Source organism: Gossypium hirsutum, chromosome A10, assembly GCF_007990345.1.
Source record: "Gossypium hirsutum isolate 1008001.06 chromosome A10, Gossypium_hirsutum_v2.1, whole genome shotgun sequence".
NCBI lineage: Eukaryota > Viridiplantae > Streptophyta > Magnoliopsida > Malvales > Malvaceae > Gossypium > Gossypium hirsutum.
The window spans coordinates 116418244-116436147 of NC_053433.1; the positions used below are offsets into that span (position 1 = coordinate 116418244).

Sequence of the window (17904 nt, forward strand, 5' to 3'; positions counted from 1 at the left end):
TGAATAAGCACATCAAACTCGAATTAATATCCTAAAAATATTAAAGCAAGAATTAAGACCACATAATTAAGAACAAGAACAAGTATTTATGATATAATTCAAAAAATTAAATAATAAGATCCATCATAGGTTTCATCTTCCCTAGGTATCTAGGGATTTTAGTTCATAATTTTAGGGATAGATATCTCAAAAATAGGAAAACAACAAAACATAAAGAAACCCAAAAACTTCGAGAGAATTTGAAGGGAGATGTTCAGTCTTGAAGGAGATCCTGCTTCCGAGTTGAATCCCTTGGCGTTCTTCGAGTAATTTTTGCTCTCTACTCTGTGTCTACCCTTTAAGTATTCTTCTAGTATGTATTTATAGACTTTTGAATGTTTAGAAATCCTAAAAACTGGCTTTTTCCGTGTGTTTGGGAAACAGGGAGCGATACCAACATGGGCTGGCACATGAGCGTATGGCTTGCCCGTGTGGATCACATGGTGTAACATCTCGATTTTAGGCTTAGACGAAACAGTGGTTTCGGGACCATAAATCCGATGAGGAAAATTTTATTTTTATTATAGTTTTATGACGGAATGATTTCGTAAAAATTTTGTTCGAAAATTTCGACGTTTGGGCACTCAATTTAGTAAAAAGGACTAAATTGTAAAAAGTGCAAAAGTTGAGTTTTATATGTTAGAGGTGTCTAATTGTCATGAAATTTTAAATGGGAGGTCCTTAAATGATAATTAAACCATTTTATAACTTGTTGGACAAAAATGGCCTTGGTTGGGTACAGTTTGAAAGAATAGTAAAAATGGCATTTTGGTTATTTAGGGGTAAAATGAATTAAAAGATAAATTTTAAACCCAAAATGTGTTCCTTTCTTCTTGCTACAACAGAATGTACCAAGAGCAGCTATGTTTAGGGTTTGACCAAGCTTCCAAGCTTAATATGTTGTCAAGTTAGCTCGGGGTTGGAGAAACGTTGGAGGCAGCATCACACTATCAAGCCAACAGCTTGAGAGTATAAACAAATATGCTTGAATTAACAAGTGAGTGGCATGTATAGGGACCTAGTTTTAACATGTGTTATTATAATTTGGCCAAATATATTGGTCTTTAGTGAGCTAATGATTTTGATTTATAAATCTAACTATTCATGTTATGTCTGATATTGGTGATGTGCATATGCTTGCTTGCCATGCATGGTTGGTAATATGTTATGTGTTGTTGTGAGAATGCCATACTTCTGTCTTGATTGTGGATATATAATTACTCAAATATGCCATGTCAATTGTTACGGAAATGTATAAATGTATGTAGGTTATTAAGGGTGACAAATGGCTTGGAAAATAGACTTGAAATTGTCCACACGGATAGATATACGGGCGTATATCACCTAAACATGAAATTTTTCTATTACTTTTCTTAAGTTCTCGATTTAGTCCCGGATCATTTTTAATACGTGAATTGGGCCTAGTAGGCCCACAATAGGGACAATATGATATTATTTGATTGGTTTGAATGTGAAACGAAATTTTATAGTCGTTTTCCCAAAATGTCTCTGTATATGCTCAGTAATGCCTCGCACCCTGTCCCGATCTCGGGTAAGAGTAAGGGGTGTTACACATGGGCATGTGCCCAGCCCGTGTGGAAAATGCCCAGGCCGTGTGGATCCTGAAAACTTCGATTTTGGCCCATTTTCGCTCCTTTTGTTCCCAAATGCTCTCCTAAGTATAGAAACATGAATTTAAAGGATTAAGAGCATCAAATTCACTAAATTAAATAATAAATCATCCAAAAACATGCTAAGCATGAGATTTTTATGGTTTATTAGTGTTCATCATTTCTTTTAGAGTTTGATTTTTCTGTTCGGTTACTCTATTTGATTGAGGAGACTATGGTGGTGTTCCTCCATAATAATGCCATTTTGTGTACAGTATTCAAAAGGCTCAACATATTCACCACCACGATCACTTCTCACCATCTTAATCTTTTTATTAAGTTGGTTTTCAACTTCCTACTTATAAAGAATATATTTTTGTATAGTTTCGTCTTTGCTCTTAAGCAAATCTTCCATAATTAAGATCACATTCCGTAATTCAGCCATGAATTTTCATGAAAGTTCCACAAATAGTTGAAAAACGCATAAGAAAAACTAAGTTCATAATGCAACAAAGAATGAAAATTCTTCCCCTTGATATGTGACTCTCAGAACTTTTTTTTATGCATACAAGTACATGTTTATATGCTTTTTAAGTTTTTATAACTTTTTTTTCTTATATCTATAGAATTATATCTTTTTGCACATAGTACTTATGGTCTTTGTATTTGATAAAAGTTATACATTTTGGTATTTGAAGGTAATAATATTAATTTTTAGTATTGAATTTATGTTTTAGAGTTGTTTTGATGAAAATTTATAATTAGTTAATATAATTAGCAATTAAACTTCATCAAATCAACCTAAAAAACCGAATTAAGTTACATCCATCAAGCTATATTTGAAAAATTAAAAAAATTCAGAATTAGCATTAAATTTGTTCTATTAACAAATCATGAAAATTTTAGCCATAATAATATTAGCAATTAAATTTTATCAAATTTAAAAAAAATAATTATAGTGTCTTAAGTTCAATTTTCATTAGAGATTAATGTTTTCCGTTTTGGCACGTCTCTTTATGTCGCCTTTGACACGTTTTGTCTTGTTTCTTATTCATTTTTTCCTCTCTTCTTTGACTTTCTGTTATCTTTTTGCTATCAGTGATCATTATTATTGTGTATCTTCTTTTGCCTTTACTGTGAAAAGTAATGGAGCATGACATTGCGGATCTGAGTTTAGATGACGGTGAAGAAGAGGCGTTCTCTATACCGGGTGATGCAGAAAAACAAAATGCTATGTATAACTTTTGCTTGGTGGGAGGTTTTCTTACTGCTAGCGTGGTACATTTTCCAGCAATGAGAAATACTATGGCAAATATTTGGCATCCTTTGGAGGGTGTGCAAATTTCTGATCTGGGGGAGAAACGTTTTCTTTTTAAATTTTTTAATGAAATTGATACTTCAAGGGTTATTATAGGTGCTCCTTGAACCTTCAATAATCATCTTTTGATTTTTCATAGGATTGGAGAGAATGTAGACCCGATGTATATTCCTTTGGTGTATTTAGATTGGTGGGTTCAGATTCAGGATTTGCCCTCAGGTTTTTTTAGGGATTCAATGGCAGTGCAATTTGGAAATTTTATTGGAAGATTTTTGGAGTACGATGTGAAGCAGTTTTCAAATGGGTATATGAACTATATGCATATCCGGGTTCAACTTGATGTTCGAAGTCCTCTGAAAAGACGAAAAAAAGTTATGATTTCTGATTCAATGTCCGGTTATGTAAAATTTAAGTATGAAAAATTAACTTTATTTTGTTTTTTATGTGGATGTCTTGGGCATGGAGAGTTTTTGCCTAAAGAGGCTTCAATATGGAATGCAAGAATTGGTGTTGGGCTGGGATCTGTCATTGAGGGCTCAGGGGAGGAAGGTTTCCATTGTCAACAGTATCTAGTTGAGGGGGAATGGCGAGTATAGCACTTTTGGAAAATTTAGATTTGGGCATCAATTTAGCCAATACTCAAGTCATAATCAATGGCGTGAATCTGGGGGTTATATTAATCCTATTCTGGGGATTAATTTGAAAGGTTCCAAATCTCTAACTGTTTGAATTGTTTTCAGCAAGGAAATAATTTGAGTCATAATGGCGTAAAGGATTTGAGTTGTGGGAAAAATCAAATGGTGAGGTGTTCACTAGATGGTGATAATCTAAAGAGTATTTCAAATGGGTTGGGCCGGTCAAATGGATTGGAGGTGGCGAATACTGACTGTGAAATAGAAGAAGAACCTCTCATCGATGAGGATGGTAAAAAAAGATAGAGGTTTAATATCATGGGCTCTAATGTTTCTACTGGTCTGGATTCATTAGAGGTTGCTGGTGGGCATTCAACTCATTTTAAACAAATATCAGCGGCTGCCATTCGGCAAGTCGACCATAAAACATGAAAATCTTATGCTGGAATATTCATGGATTGGGGAGTTTGCGAGCAGTTAGAAGACTTCAGTATATGCTGAAGATTTATCATCTTCAAATTATCTTCTTTATGGAGACTAAATTGAGTACGAAAAAAATGGAGGTTGTTAGGAGACATTGTAGTTTTTTCAATGGTATTGATATTCCTGCTGATGGCTCTCGAGGAGGTTTAAGTCTAGGGTGCTATCCGAACTCTCAATGACATCTGAGTTATTTTAAGTACGTTGAGCTTATTTATATTTTACATTAGGTTGCAACGTATTAACTAGACTAAATGAATTTCAGTAACCTCCCAAAACTGAGCAGTCAGCGAATGCGGGACTCGGTCATCTAATGGTCTTGTTTTAAATATATGTGTGTGTTTAAACTTGTTATTTGTTTTTCGACTTTATGTTTTAAGATTGAATTATGTTGAATGGTTGATGGATTTAAGACTTAGTTATTTATTGATAAAACTTGCTCTAAGTTGGACTGTGTTCTGGTAAGGTGATGTGACATTCTAGACTTGGTCTTTTCGTCTAGGCTGGGTTTAGGGTGTTACATCATATGAATAGGATCCTTATGCACTTTGTTTTATTTGGTGTTTTATTTGGTGTGGTTATCATGGGTTCATATGGTAATTGGGTTTTTTATGTTCTTTTTTTTTTTCATTCTATTCTATTTCTCTTTCTATTTTCTTCCCTTTTAATATTGTTATTTAAAAAAAATTAAATTGCTCAATAAAAAATATGGGAACCAATTGTATAATTTAACCTAATATTTTTTGTTTGAAATGATGATTTAACGTGCCATGTCAGCTTACCGTTACACTATTCAGTAGCTAAAAATGTTACAACACATTAATGTAAATGACTAAAACATAACATTTCAAACATAAGTGACTAAAATATAACCCGAAATAAACAAAAGTGACTATTTTAATAGTTTACTCTAAAAATAAAATAGAAAGATTAAATCTTAAATTTGAAGATAAAAATTACATACAAATAAGAATAAATCTCAAATTTGAGAATAGTAGAAATCATTTCGGAGTTACTAGTTTCATGGGTGGTGCGGTTTGTAAGAGGTCCACACGCACAATGATTATTACCCCTCCACTTTTGTCGGTAAAAGATAATAAAGAGAATTAATTATCTGATGTGGTGTGACAAGTAACAACTGTGTTGACTAAAAGATAAAGATATCATTTTGAATTAACTAATGACAACTTAAAAATAAAGATATCATTTTGAAGTAGAAGGACTAAATCTCTAGTTTGAGAATAGTAGAGGGACCAAAAACAAAATTGGACCCTTTTCGAATTGGCTAATTTCGTTAGTGGTGCAGTTTTTAAGAGGTCCACACGCACAATGATTATTAGTTAATTACCCCTCCACCATCAAAACATACTCACTTTTGTAGGTAAAAGATAATCTGATGTGGTGTGACAAGTAACAAGTGTGATGACTAAAGATAATTGGCTGAGCTCAAGTCGTCGCCTATGCTTTTGTCTAAGAATCTTCAATCTCTTTTCCAAGAAACACTAGAAAAAGAAACGTAAAAAATTCAAATGATTTGGCTTTAGTTGGAGTTGGTTTCATTTAAATGGTTTTTAATTCAACAAATAAAGACCTTGACTTTTGTGGGTAAAATATGTCGAGAAAGTAGTCTGTCATTTCCTGGAAAGTGTGAGGGTGACACTTTTCTTGACTCAGATAATTAGGTAAAAGCTCCCTTTGTGTATTTTCCTCTCTTCTTCCTCTCAAAATCCACACTCTTACATGGCCTTTGTGTATTATCTGATGTGGTGCGACAAGTAACCACTGTGTTGACTGAAAGATAACTGGCTAAGCTCAAGTCCAAGGACAACGCCTAAATTTCTTTCCCATTTAATAAAAGGATACCAAAGATGATCCATATTTTACACTCTTTCTTCTTACAATAACACCACAAACCGAGCAAAACTCACTTCCTTTATTTTTCTCCCTTTTGCTTCAATACTCTTTCGTGGCTTCTTCTTCATCTTCTACTCTAATGAAGTATCATGTTTTCTTGAGCTTCAGAGGTGAAGACACGCGCCTTAATTTCACCACTTACTTACTTCAAGCTTTGGAAAGCAAGAGACTTGATGTTTTCTTCGATGAAGAAAAACTGGAAAGGGGGGAGCAGCTTGCACCAGCACTTTCTCGAGCAATTGCAGCCTCAAATATGTCAATCATCGTTTTGTCTGAAAATTATGCCTCTTCGAAATCATGCTTGGCTGAACTCTCTGACATCATGGACCGCTATCGCACCAAACAACAAATTGTTCTGCCCATCTTTTACCATGTTAACCGCTCTGATGTGGAGAATCTTGGTGGGAGTTTTAAGACATCCTTTGATGAACATGAAATAAGGAGGTCAGTTGATGAAGTGAAACGATGGAAAACAGCTTTTGCTGAAGTTGGTAAATTAAAAGGGTGGCCTATAGATGGAAGCATCTCGGATAGGTAACTATATTTGTATCATCTCCTTATGTCTAACTTATCTGTGTTTCGGATGTTAGGTTTGTAAAATAAATTTAAAATAAAATTGAATAAATTAGGATCTATCATGTCAAATCATCAAGAATAAATTAAGAATAAAATTAAATACAGAAGCGTACCAGAATCCACAAATTTCTTGAAGATTTATCGGATTTTGGGGATTTGATCTTCCAAATTAGCACACACGAAATTCAGAGAATATCTGCTCTCTCTTCCCTAATGATGGGGCTAGAAAAGATATCTTATGTGTAATTTGAGGATCATAACTCTAATATTTATAACCTTGCCATATTAGTTTTAATTCTTAATTAGCCCATCATTAATTAGAATTTGATTAGAACTCAATTATTAGAGTATCTACACATATTTGACCCACACTTTATTTAATAATTAAAGCCCAATAAAACTTTAACTAAATTAGATCAATTTTAATTTGGGCTAACCTATCATGATAGTAAATAATAACATGTAATTATCCTTATTATATAAGTGATGTCCATATTTTCCAACAATCTCCTACTTTAACCACATATATATACTAATTACTTTATAATTACATGTCATTATATAACCTTATGAACTCAAAATTTTACTATCATATCTAAAAGGTATTCCAAACAATCTCGTCCATTAATTATGTTAACATAGAACAAATGCGACTTTCTTTATATATATCATAACTAAATCCATCCCTAATCACATATATTAACACAATCAAATGACATAGATAAGTATTGATGTGTAGCATGGAAATTATATGCAATATGATATAAACATGTCTATTTCCAACTGGTCCTCCTTAGTGAGATCAAACCTTACGAAAATTAGAGTGTGAATAAACCAAATAAACTTTATTTCTACAGAAAATAAACTTAATATCTTTAAACTAAAATAACTGAAAATATGTCTATAACATAAAAGCACTTAAAAATACAAACTCTCACTAAAACTAAATATCCTTTAAATGACATTACACACATATGAGCAGAGTGCTCTTATAAAACCTTAGGTGTGATTCCGTAGTAAGCGGATCCGCAATCATAGAGTTTGTCCGAATATGCTTTATAGGCACCTAGCCACTCTGAAAGTCTATGTGCTTTGATTTTGATGTACTCCTATTGCTATTGGAATAAAAGGCTGCAATTTGTTTTCACAATTTGCACCTTAGTGAAAAAATATTGTATCCATATTCTATCAAATTTGGAGTCTATATACCTGATGATCTTTAACTGATTAGACCTCTAATATGTGAGCATGTAATCTTTTGTTCTTTGAAAATACCTTATAACCCTCTTGGATGCTATCTAATGGTCCAAACTAGGGTTGCTTAAAATATCTGCCTAACATCCCAATAGTATACACAATATTCCAATGTATACAAACCTGAACATACATTAAACCTTCCACTGCTAAAATGTAAAAAATCTAATACATTTTTTTAATTTCAAAATCATTCTTAGGGCATTGATTAAGGCTATATTTATTATTGACAAGCAGTATGTCATTAACATATAAAACCAAATATAGAACCTTACTCCCACTAAACTTATGGTATATATGATTATCAATAAAATTCATCTCTAAACCGAATGAGATAAGCATTTGGTAAAATTTGTAATATTATTGACCAGAAGTTTGCTTAAGCCTATAGATGAAGTTTTTTGCAAATCATTAACTTTGAATTATTAGACACAAAGTTTTCTAATTGCACCATATAAATGTATGATCAATGTTACCATTGAGAAACCATTAACTTAATATTCATTTGATGTAGCTTAATGTCAAAATATTCCACTAAAGCCATTATAACCATTTCTCTAGTGGACCTTTTTAATGACATCTATTCTTGAGGTTGTTGAGTTTGTTCTTTTGGAACAATTACCTCATCTTGAATAAGGAGTTGTTCAATATTGTCTTATTGAGGTTTTAGATTCAATTCTTAATCAATAATAGGTATGAGAACCTAAACATTATCGAAAGTGATAGTAGGAAATGAGTTAGAATTCAATTCCTTATTAAAAGCAATGTCTCTAACTTTATTTCTCCCTCCAAACTCAACATCCTAAAAGAATGTTTCAATTTTCGTCTCAAAAATATTCTTAATTGTGGGATCATAAAACTCATGGCCCTTAAATCATTCAGTATTTCTTTGACCCTTATACTTTATAGACTTCAAAGAAGCTAGAAATGATGTCATTTCAAACTTATCGTTTTTAGCAAAACGTTTCTCAATTTCGTCAAATAAACCTTGGCCTGAGTAATCTTTTCAGATTCTATGCCCCTTAAAGCTTCTAAAATGTTGTGCTTCATGATCATTAGACTCATGCAATTTGAACGATCCCACCTCTCAAAATCCCTTTTAACATAAGGGGTGTTTTCCGTAGTGAGAGGTGCAGCTTGTTCTTCCCTTAGTGTAATGTCTATGTTCATACAACCAAACACTATAAGTAAGTGTCTTTTCCATTCATTGAAATTAGTCCCATTAAGCATGGGTATAGAATTTATATTAGCAGATATTGTGGCAGTAGAAGATGAATTTGCTGAATATAGAACAAAAAATAAGCTCACATCAATATTCATAAATAAACAATAAAGATAATAGCTAATTTCATCTCAAGATACCAAACACAAAATTAATATCAAGTCTTTGGACAATAATATTAACAATAAGCGGTACTCTTGTTGTAACAACCAAATATTGACAATAAATTATGTCAAACAATGAATTAATCTTTGGACTAACATATTGCTCACATAAAGTACCTTATAATTGTCACACATTTATCACTACAGTTGTCGTTGAAATTCTACCAAATATTAACTTAACTTTGGGTCAATTAATAAACGCATGAATCACAAAAACATGTAATTATCTTAATATTTTAAATAAACTAATCATCGCAAAAGAGGTAACTTTGGCAACATTTTGTTTCAACTAATCTATTTAAAATATTAGACATCCTTAATTAAAATTCAAAGCCAAAATCTGAATTTATTTTTTCTAAATATTTTTCTTAAATAAAACTAAATAAACCAGGATCTATCATGTCAAATAATCAAGAATAAAACTAAATGAGGAAGTATACCTGAATCCATAAATTCCTTGAAGTTTTACCGGTTTTGAGGATTTGATCTTCCAAATTAGCACACAAAAAATTCAGAGAATATCTGCTCTCTCTTCCTTAATGATAGGATATTAGAAAAGATATCTTGTGTATAATTTGGGGACCATAACCCTAATATTTATAACCTTAGCATATTAGTTCTAATTCCTAATTAGACAATCAATAATTAGAATTTAATTAGAACTCAATTACTAGAGTATTTACACATATTTGACTCATACTTTATTTAATAATTAAAGCACAATAAAACTTTAACCAAATTAAATCACTATTAATTTAAGCTAAGCTATTATGATAGTAAATAATAAAATGTAATTACCCTTATGTGATGTCCATATTTTCCAATGGATTTCATATATACTTCTTCTATTATTTGCTAGACTTGAAACCACGCACATCAAGGGTATTGTTGCGCATGTTATGCAAAAGTTGATGAAGCATCAAGTTTTCGTAAGCTTAGGTGAAGACACACGCCTCAACTTCTCCAATCACCTAGTCAAAGCTTTGGAAAAAGTAAGAATTAATGTCTTCCCCGATAACGGAACACTGGAAAAAGGAGAGAAACTTCCACTAGCATATTCTCGAGCAATTTCGGCCTCAAATCTCTCGATCCTCGTTTTATCTAAAGACTATGCTTCTTCGATATCGAGCTTGGTTGAACTTTCTGACATCATGGATAGCAAGCGCAAACCCACTGACAAACATATTGTTCTTCCCATCTTTTACCATGTTGATCCTTCTGATGTGCGAAATATTGGTGGGAGTTTTAAGACGTCCTTCGAAGAGCATAAATCAAAGCAACCAGCTGATATAGTACAAAAATGGAAATCTGCTTTTGCAGAGATCGGTAAATTAAAAGGGTGGCATATAGAAGGAGGGAAATTTGACAGGTAACTATATTTTTCTCATCTTCTTATATTCGACTTATCTTTGTTTTAGATTTCATATTTACTTGTATATATATATTGTTTTTTTTTTCTAGACCTGAAACCAAGTACGTTGAAAATGTTGTTGAATATGTTTTAAAAAAGTTGACGAATATTAAGCTTAGAAGTGCTTCAGATGAATTGGTTGGAATCGATGATCAGAAAAAGAATATTTTGAAGCGGATTAAGCAAAAAGACTGTCGCGTATTAGGACTTTGGGGAATGGGTGGTCAAGGCAAAACAACCCTTGCTGAAGCTGTATATAAAGAAATCTCTTCAGAGTTTGAAAGTCATCGGTTTCTTGGAAATGTTAGAGAGAAAATAAAAAAAGAAGGAAAGGAACCTTTACGAAATGAACTTCTTTCGAAATTATTGAATTCAAAAGTTGATATAGGCACCCCCTCCATAGGATCCTGCACTTTAACTCAAGACAGGCTCAACAAGACCAAAATACTTGTTGTCCTTGATGATGTTGATGATGTTGATGTTGATGGCTTAAACCTGATAGATTATATGGGTGTTAAAGAGTTCGGTTTTGGAAGCAAAATCATTATAACATCTAGAAATAAACAAGTGCTTGAGAGTGGAGGAGCTGACACAATACGTGAGGTGAAAGCGTTAAATGATAACGACTCTCTTCAACTTTTTTCTACCTTTGCGTTTAAGCAGTTGAATCCCGCGGTTGGTTTTCAAGATCTATCTAGTAGGTTTGTCAAGTACACCCAAGGTAATTCACTTGCTCTTAAAGTTTTGGGTTCTGATTTATATAAAAGGCCTAAAAGTTATTGGGAAAGTAAGGTGGCGAATCTAAAAGACTGTCCCCCAGCAAAACAAATTTTGAAGGCTTTGGAAAGCAGTTATCATGGGCTAGAACCAGAAGAGAAGAATATATTTCTTGACATTGCATGCTTCTTTAAAGGGGAATCCGAGAAAACAACAAAACATATTCTAAGTGATTGTTATAAGGGTGCAGAGTGTGGAATAAACAAATTGGTCGACAAGTGCCTTATTAATATCTCATTTTCTACTTATGCTACAAACAGCAAAGAGAGATATTCATGGATAATTTCTATGCATGATATGCTTGAAGAGATGGGAAAGGACATTGCTTGTCAAGAGTCTACAACCCTTGGAAAGTGCAGTAGGCTATGGAGTCCTAAACACGTGGAACAAGTGCTCACATTTTATCAAGTAAGCACTAATTGTATTTATATTCTTTTATTTTTTTTAATATGCTTTAATGAGATACTGTCATTTGGTTTAACATCACTAATTAAATCTATACAATATTATATCAAGTATTATCTATTTTAATTAGTATTTAGAAACTAAAATATTTATTGTCTTGGACACATAATGATCATGTCTTAGGTAAAATGTAAAATCTGCTCAAGGTTTATGACTTGGTTAAATAGCTAATGCATTGAAAAAAAATAAGAAAACATTTTTGTATCTAAAAATTCCTAAAGCTGCTCAATTAGTCTGCGCTTGTCTTAATATAATTTAATTTTTTTATGAGTTACAATGCCCATAAATATCTTCATGCTAATTTTTGTTAAATTGATTTTTGTTATTAGGGGACTGATCAAATTAAAGGAATAACGTCAGACATGTCACATATGGATAATCTACGGTTCCGGCACCCTCTTGTTTTTCAAAACATGATTAATCTTAAATATATCATCTTCTATTTTTCTTCGAATCCGTTGTTGGAGGAACATGGATATTATAAGAAGTTGTTTACATGCCAACTTGATATTCTATTTCTTCCCGATGAGCTAAGGTATCTTCAATGGGATTATTACCCCTTCACATCTTTATCATCAAATTTTAATCCAAAGAACATTGTCGTGTTGAAATTGCCACATGGAAACATGAAACAACTTTGGAATGAAGATAATCATCAGGTATATATACTTTTATACTTTCTTCTTTTTCAAGAAAAAGAACTTATAATTATATAGCATTTAAATAACAATTTTTATTAAATTTTTAAAAAATATATATTTATAAAAGATTTTATTCTATTTTTTAAAAGAAGGAAATTGATGTATTAATTAATACACCCAATACATCAAATATAAATTTTTATTTTGATAAGTCTAAGTAAATGATGCTGTAACTACTTTATGGTCTCATCATGTGCAGGATCTTGTTCATTTACGAAAAATTAACCTTTTTAGTTGCAAAAATTTAAAGAAGATCCCTAATTTATTAGGAGCCCTCAACCTGGAAAGACTTGACTGTGAGAATTGCGAAAGTTTGGTTAAACTTCCTTCCCTCGCCCATTTGACATCACTTAAAACCCTTCGCATTAAGGGATGTCGTAGTCTCAAGAAGTTTCCGGAGATCCCAAATAACTTTTATGAGTTAGATTTATCAGAAACCGGAATAAAAAAGGTACCTGATTTCATTGAGCGTCTCGACAGACTTGAACGGTTGACCTTGACAAACTCAATGGTAAAAGATGTATCAAGCAATATTTCAAAGTTGAAATCCCTTAAAGTTCTAGATCTTAGTGGTTGTCCAATCGTCAGATCCCCAGAAATCCCAAGAAGCTTAACAGGATTATACCTATCTGGAACTCAAATTGAAGAAGTGGACTTGTCTTCCAACTCAGTGTCTTCCAACTCAAGGGCAAAAGATGCATCGAGTGATGGTTGTCCAATCGTCAAATCCTCGTTTCCAACTGTTGATGTGCCCTCACCAAGCTTGATGTTTATGTGTATGGATCGTTGCAACAGCCTCAATTTACTCTCAGAGCTGCCACCATATCTGCACGAGTTGAATGTACATGACTGCACATCATTGAAAAAAGTTTCCTTTGCAGATCAAAATTTATATCAGTTTGATTATTTAGATGCTGATGATCCTTGTTTTCATGCGTTTACCATGCTATTCTGTAATTGCTTCGTCTTGAATCAAGAGTCAATTAATAACATTGAGGCAAATGCCATGCTCAAAATTGGATCCCTAGCTAAGAAATGGGCAGCGGGATTTGATTGGGGTGACTTCGATGAAGACTTTCCAAGTTTTATTTGTTGTTTCCCAGGAAATAAAATTTCAGGAAATAAGTTTAAGTGTCAGAGCGAGAATTCTTTCTTAAGTTTGAAGATAGCCCCAAATGGGGGTAGTGGGAGTAGATTTTTGGTTTTTGCTATCTGCGTTGTGGCTAATCTCACTTACTGCCCTGCCCTTGAACGTCTTGAATGTATTTGTGAGTACCAACTTATAGGCGCCGGTGGTGGCAATGGTGGTGGTGGCCATGAAAAGTTGAGAAGTGTGATATTTTTCTCCAGTCTTCCTGAGCCAGAGAAGTTCATGGGTGATTACGTGTTTATTCTATCTAGCATCAACATGGTTGATGAAGACAAGAATTATGAGGAGGCATCATTTGAATTCAAAATCAGATATCTCATTTTCGATGAAGAAGAACATTATGAAGAAGAAGATTGTGAAGGAGAAGACCTTCTCATGTTTAAGCGTATCGAGGTGAAGAGATGTGGTGTTCATGTATTTTACGTGGATGCAGAGAGTAATGCCGATAGCAATGTTGAATCCAGTGAAAACCCCAACTTGAATGAGATGAGCACTGATGAATCCAACGACAGTCTTTACTCTGCAGAAGATGCAATTTTTGAGGAAGTTGATGGTGATACACAACCGAGGCTTCAGCTATGATGGTGCAGGGGATGGAGGGTCTCAAAGATTGAAATATATATTTTATTCCTTTAGAGCTTTGGGTCTGCTTTCGAGGAGATACAAGTTCTCAATGAAGTCTTCCAACTGCGTAGGTAAGGGTTTCATTTCATTTTTCATATTACTATACACATTTTTGTCCTTTCCTGCCATTGTTAATAGTAAATTTTCTTCATGCATTGATTTATGTTTCATATTTCCTTCAAAAATTAGTTGAATATATATATTGTCAGTTCACGGGGATGCAAAGAGACCTGCTGGTACAAAAGAAGTTTTAGCAATAATGGTGAAGAAAGGGATGGAGGGACTAAAAGATTGAAATAGTTGTACATGTTTTCATCTTTGGGTCTACTTTTGAGGAGATACAATTTCTGGTTTATCATATAAATGATCATACTATTTTTTTCTGCCATTGTTAATAGGGTTCTGCTTTAGAGTTCATAAAATATCCATAGGAGGCCGTGGTGGGTACCAAAATTCAGATATCAAGATTCATACTTGATTCTTTTTTGCGGTTGACTAGTTATTGGTTGGTTTTTATTCATAGGATCAATGGTGGGCTTCATTCAGCTTCATTGTTTAGGAAATTCTCCATATTAATTAATTTGGAGGAAAACCGAATGGCAACTCTGAGATATCAATACAGTAGCAAAATGATTCTGCTTTGGAGTACATAAAATATCCATAGGAAGCTGTGATGGGTACCAAAACTCAGATATTAACATAATAACATTCGTACTTAAATTATTTCTGGCAGTTGACTTGTTATTGCTTTCATGCTTTGTATTTTTAAATCATAAGATCAGCGGTGGGCTTCATTCAACCTGTTCAGTTTATAACATCGGTGAGTGCTCGTGTGATAGGGGGTAAGTAAGATTTATGTTTCATATTTCCTTTAAAAAGTTAGTGAATACATATTCTGATTACATGATTTCTGATTTTGGTTAATGTTAGACAATGTAACCTTCCAACTATTCTCTATGCATATGTTAATCAGAAAGGTTGCTTTTGTTGATCCAAATGTTTGCTATTTGTTGTGCTTTATCTTTTAAATTTCATAAAACTTGCATGAAAGTCAAGCCGTACGCAGATTCAATACTCTACTGGAACTGCAGTTGCAGAGTAAGGGTGATTTTGATATCTTCATCCTCACCAACAAAACAAGTTCCCACAAAATTTCTGGTGTTAATGTCAAGGTTGTCACCAATGCAAAATCCTTTTTTATCTCACATTTCTTAATGCAGTGTAGTATAAGATAGCCGAAACCTAGAGATTAAGCTTTGACTGTTTGAATTTGCTGATGTGAAGGGAGTGAAGATGCCAGTGATTGATGTAAGGAAAGCAGATGAGGAAGCTTGCAATATACTTGTGGTTGAACTGAGATATTGAGGCAGTGCTTGTTGACAACATATTAGCCTTGTTGAAGTCATCCAACTTCGGTTCAACGCGTTCTGGTTTTTGGAGCTTTAGAGGAACCATATGCTACTCTTGCCAATTTAGCCTTCCTGTAGAGGTAGATTACCTTTGTTTCATTGTGATTTTTTTGCATCCTCATGGCCTTGTTTTTACCTGATTTATCAATATTAATGCAGAATTTGACAGTTGCTCGTATCTCAGAACTCATGGAATGAACACATGGAGATGGATGTTATTTTCAAAGGCCACCCATCACAGTTTCATTCTCAAGATGGACTGATGAGCTTATGCGTATCCCATGGAGGAACCCAACATAAACACTGGAAGAAGTATTAACAAGAGTTGGTTTTGTTGGGGATTTTGGAGGAGGAGCAGAGCAGAGGAAGAAATACAGGACAGAACAAGACAGTATTTTTACTTGCTCACAAATGTGCAGCAAGGGAGCTATGACTTCAGCTCATTTAGCTCAATTTTTCAATAAGAAAAACAAAACATTTATAGTCAACTACATCACCTAAACATCCACTTAACACCACTAAGTTACATTGGAATTATGAAAACATTACTTGCACACATAGGTAAGCTGATTTATCAATCTATCAGCACCTAATTACATTAAAAACTATACTAACTCAGTTCATTTTGAACTAAAAAACTAAACTAGTGCTTGAAGTAACAAAATGAACAGCAGCTTGAACTTTAGCCAGCATAAGTATGGCTTTGCAGCTTGTTCTGCTTCTTGGCTGCTTCATGTGGTGCATTTGCTGCATGCATGCCAACTTCATCACTCCTCCTTGGCTTGCATGCTACATACTCCTAGCTGAGCTCGCAAATCAGTGAACCTTGCTGTTACAGCAAGCATATGTGCTGCAGCATGTTTAGAAGCTGCATGCACTTCAACCAAAAATATCACAGCAGCATAGTAGGCCAATTTTCAACACTACTGGTCTGCTTTTGAACTTGACAGTCTCTCATACTTCATCCAGCAAAAATAAATTGTCTTTAAATACATCTTGCCTTGTTCCTTTGTTCATTACAATCCTGTTTCTTCTTGCATAAACAGCTTGCAAGTATAGTTTGCTTGCCTTCAGTCTGCCATTTTGGCTTGCAATCCGACAGGTTTTCACTTTGCTGCTCTCACTAGGCTGAGCTTGCACCTTTGACAGGCTCGCATTTTTGCTTACTGTCTCTTAAGGTGTCTTCAACTTTGCTGGGCTGCATTTGCTGCATGCATGCCAACTTGAACAGGTTTCATGATAGAGCCATTTGACTTGATTATCAAGTCAGTTTGGGTGGAACTTCAATCAATTTTCGTCATTAAAATTCCAGAGTTTTACTCTGTTTTTGAATTGAAAGGATGTTGCATATTGGAATTGGTAATCAGTGACTTGAGTCACTAAATGGGTGTCATTTAGCAATTAGCAGATTTTGCTGTGTTAAATTTACCTGAGATTTGCAAATAATGAAAATTATCCTGTACCTAAGCATTGCATTATTTTATTCTAGATTGGTTTTCTCTGAAATTATCCTGTGGTTAACTATTTTATAACATTATTAAGTTTGAGACATGTCACACTCTCGAATCATGATTAGTGTCAATAATAATGTCATTGTGATGAAATCATTTAAAATTATTTGTTGACGTGATATATATGACAAACAATGTCTTGTCTACATGAAATACATATGGATTACCACATAAGTTGAGACACCAATATCATTAAAAAAGTTAATGTTTTAGTATGCATTTTTATTAAAGAAAGGTGATTGGACTCTTTTTTAAAGGTCAATGGCTAAATTTTACTAAAAAAAGAACAAAGATGGATATTTGAAATTAGGGTTAATTTTGGTTTGTTGACTAGTTATTTATAATCTTAATTTCCTGCAAAAATAGCATCGTCCACATACACAACTTAGTATCCTAAGGAAGTACATAAAAAGGAAATTCATGAATGGCAACAAAAAGTTTTGAAGTTATTAAGAAGTGAATCCCAAATAGAGTCTTGTTGGAGGAGATATTAACTTCTCTAATCTCATCTATGCTTTTCACTGTTCTTTTAATTGAAAGGATGCATTGCTGGAATTGTTAATCAATGACTTAGTCACTTAGAATTGACTATTAATTATACCTGATATTCCTCGTATAATTTCGTGTTTAATCCAATTGGTTTATAC

The 17904-nt window shown here is 33.4% G+C and overlaps 1 protein-coding gene across 18 annotated transcripts; it reads left to right on the top strand.

Annotated features, from left to right (window-relative positions):
* The first annotated feature begins 5752 nt into the window (after window positions 1-5752).
* On the top strand, window positions 5753-16289 carry LOC107889666 (disease resistance-like protein DSC1). 18 transcript variants are annotated; one of them, XM_041078345.1, is made up of 9 exons: window positions 5753-6527; window positions 10069-10578; window positions 10671-11805; window positions 12192-12521; window positions 12763-15014; window positions 15115-15179; window positions 15404-15509; window positions 15622-15826; window positions 15906-16289. In XM_041078345.1, exons 1-5 carry the CDS (start codon window positions 6073-6075, stop codon window positions 14293-14295), a joined length of 3963 nt encoding a protein of 1320 aa, XP_040934279.1. In that variant the 5' UTR covers window positions 5753-6072; the 3' UTR covers window positions 14296-15014; window positions 15115-15179; window positions 15404-15509; window positions 15622-15826; window positions 15906-16289. The 18 variants fall into 18 exon arrangements, with proteins under 18 accessions (XP_040934279.1, XP_040934280.1, XP_040934278.1 ...); XM_041078346.1 differs by having other exon boundaries at window positions 15429-15509; XM_041078344.1 differs by having other exon boundaries at window positions 12763-14408; window positions 14736-14777; window positions 14861-15509.
* The last annotated feature ends 1615 nt before the right edge of the window (window positions 16290-17904 follow it).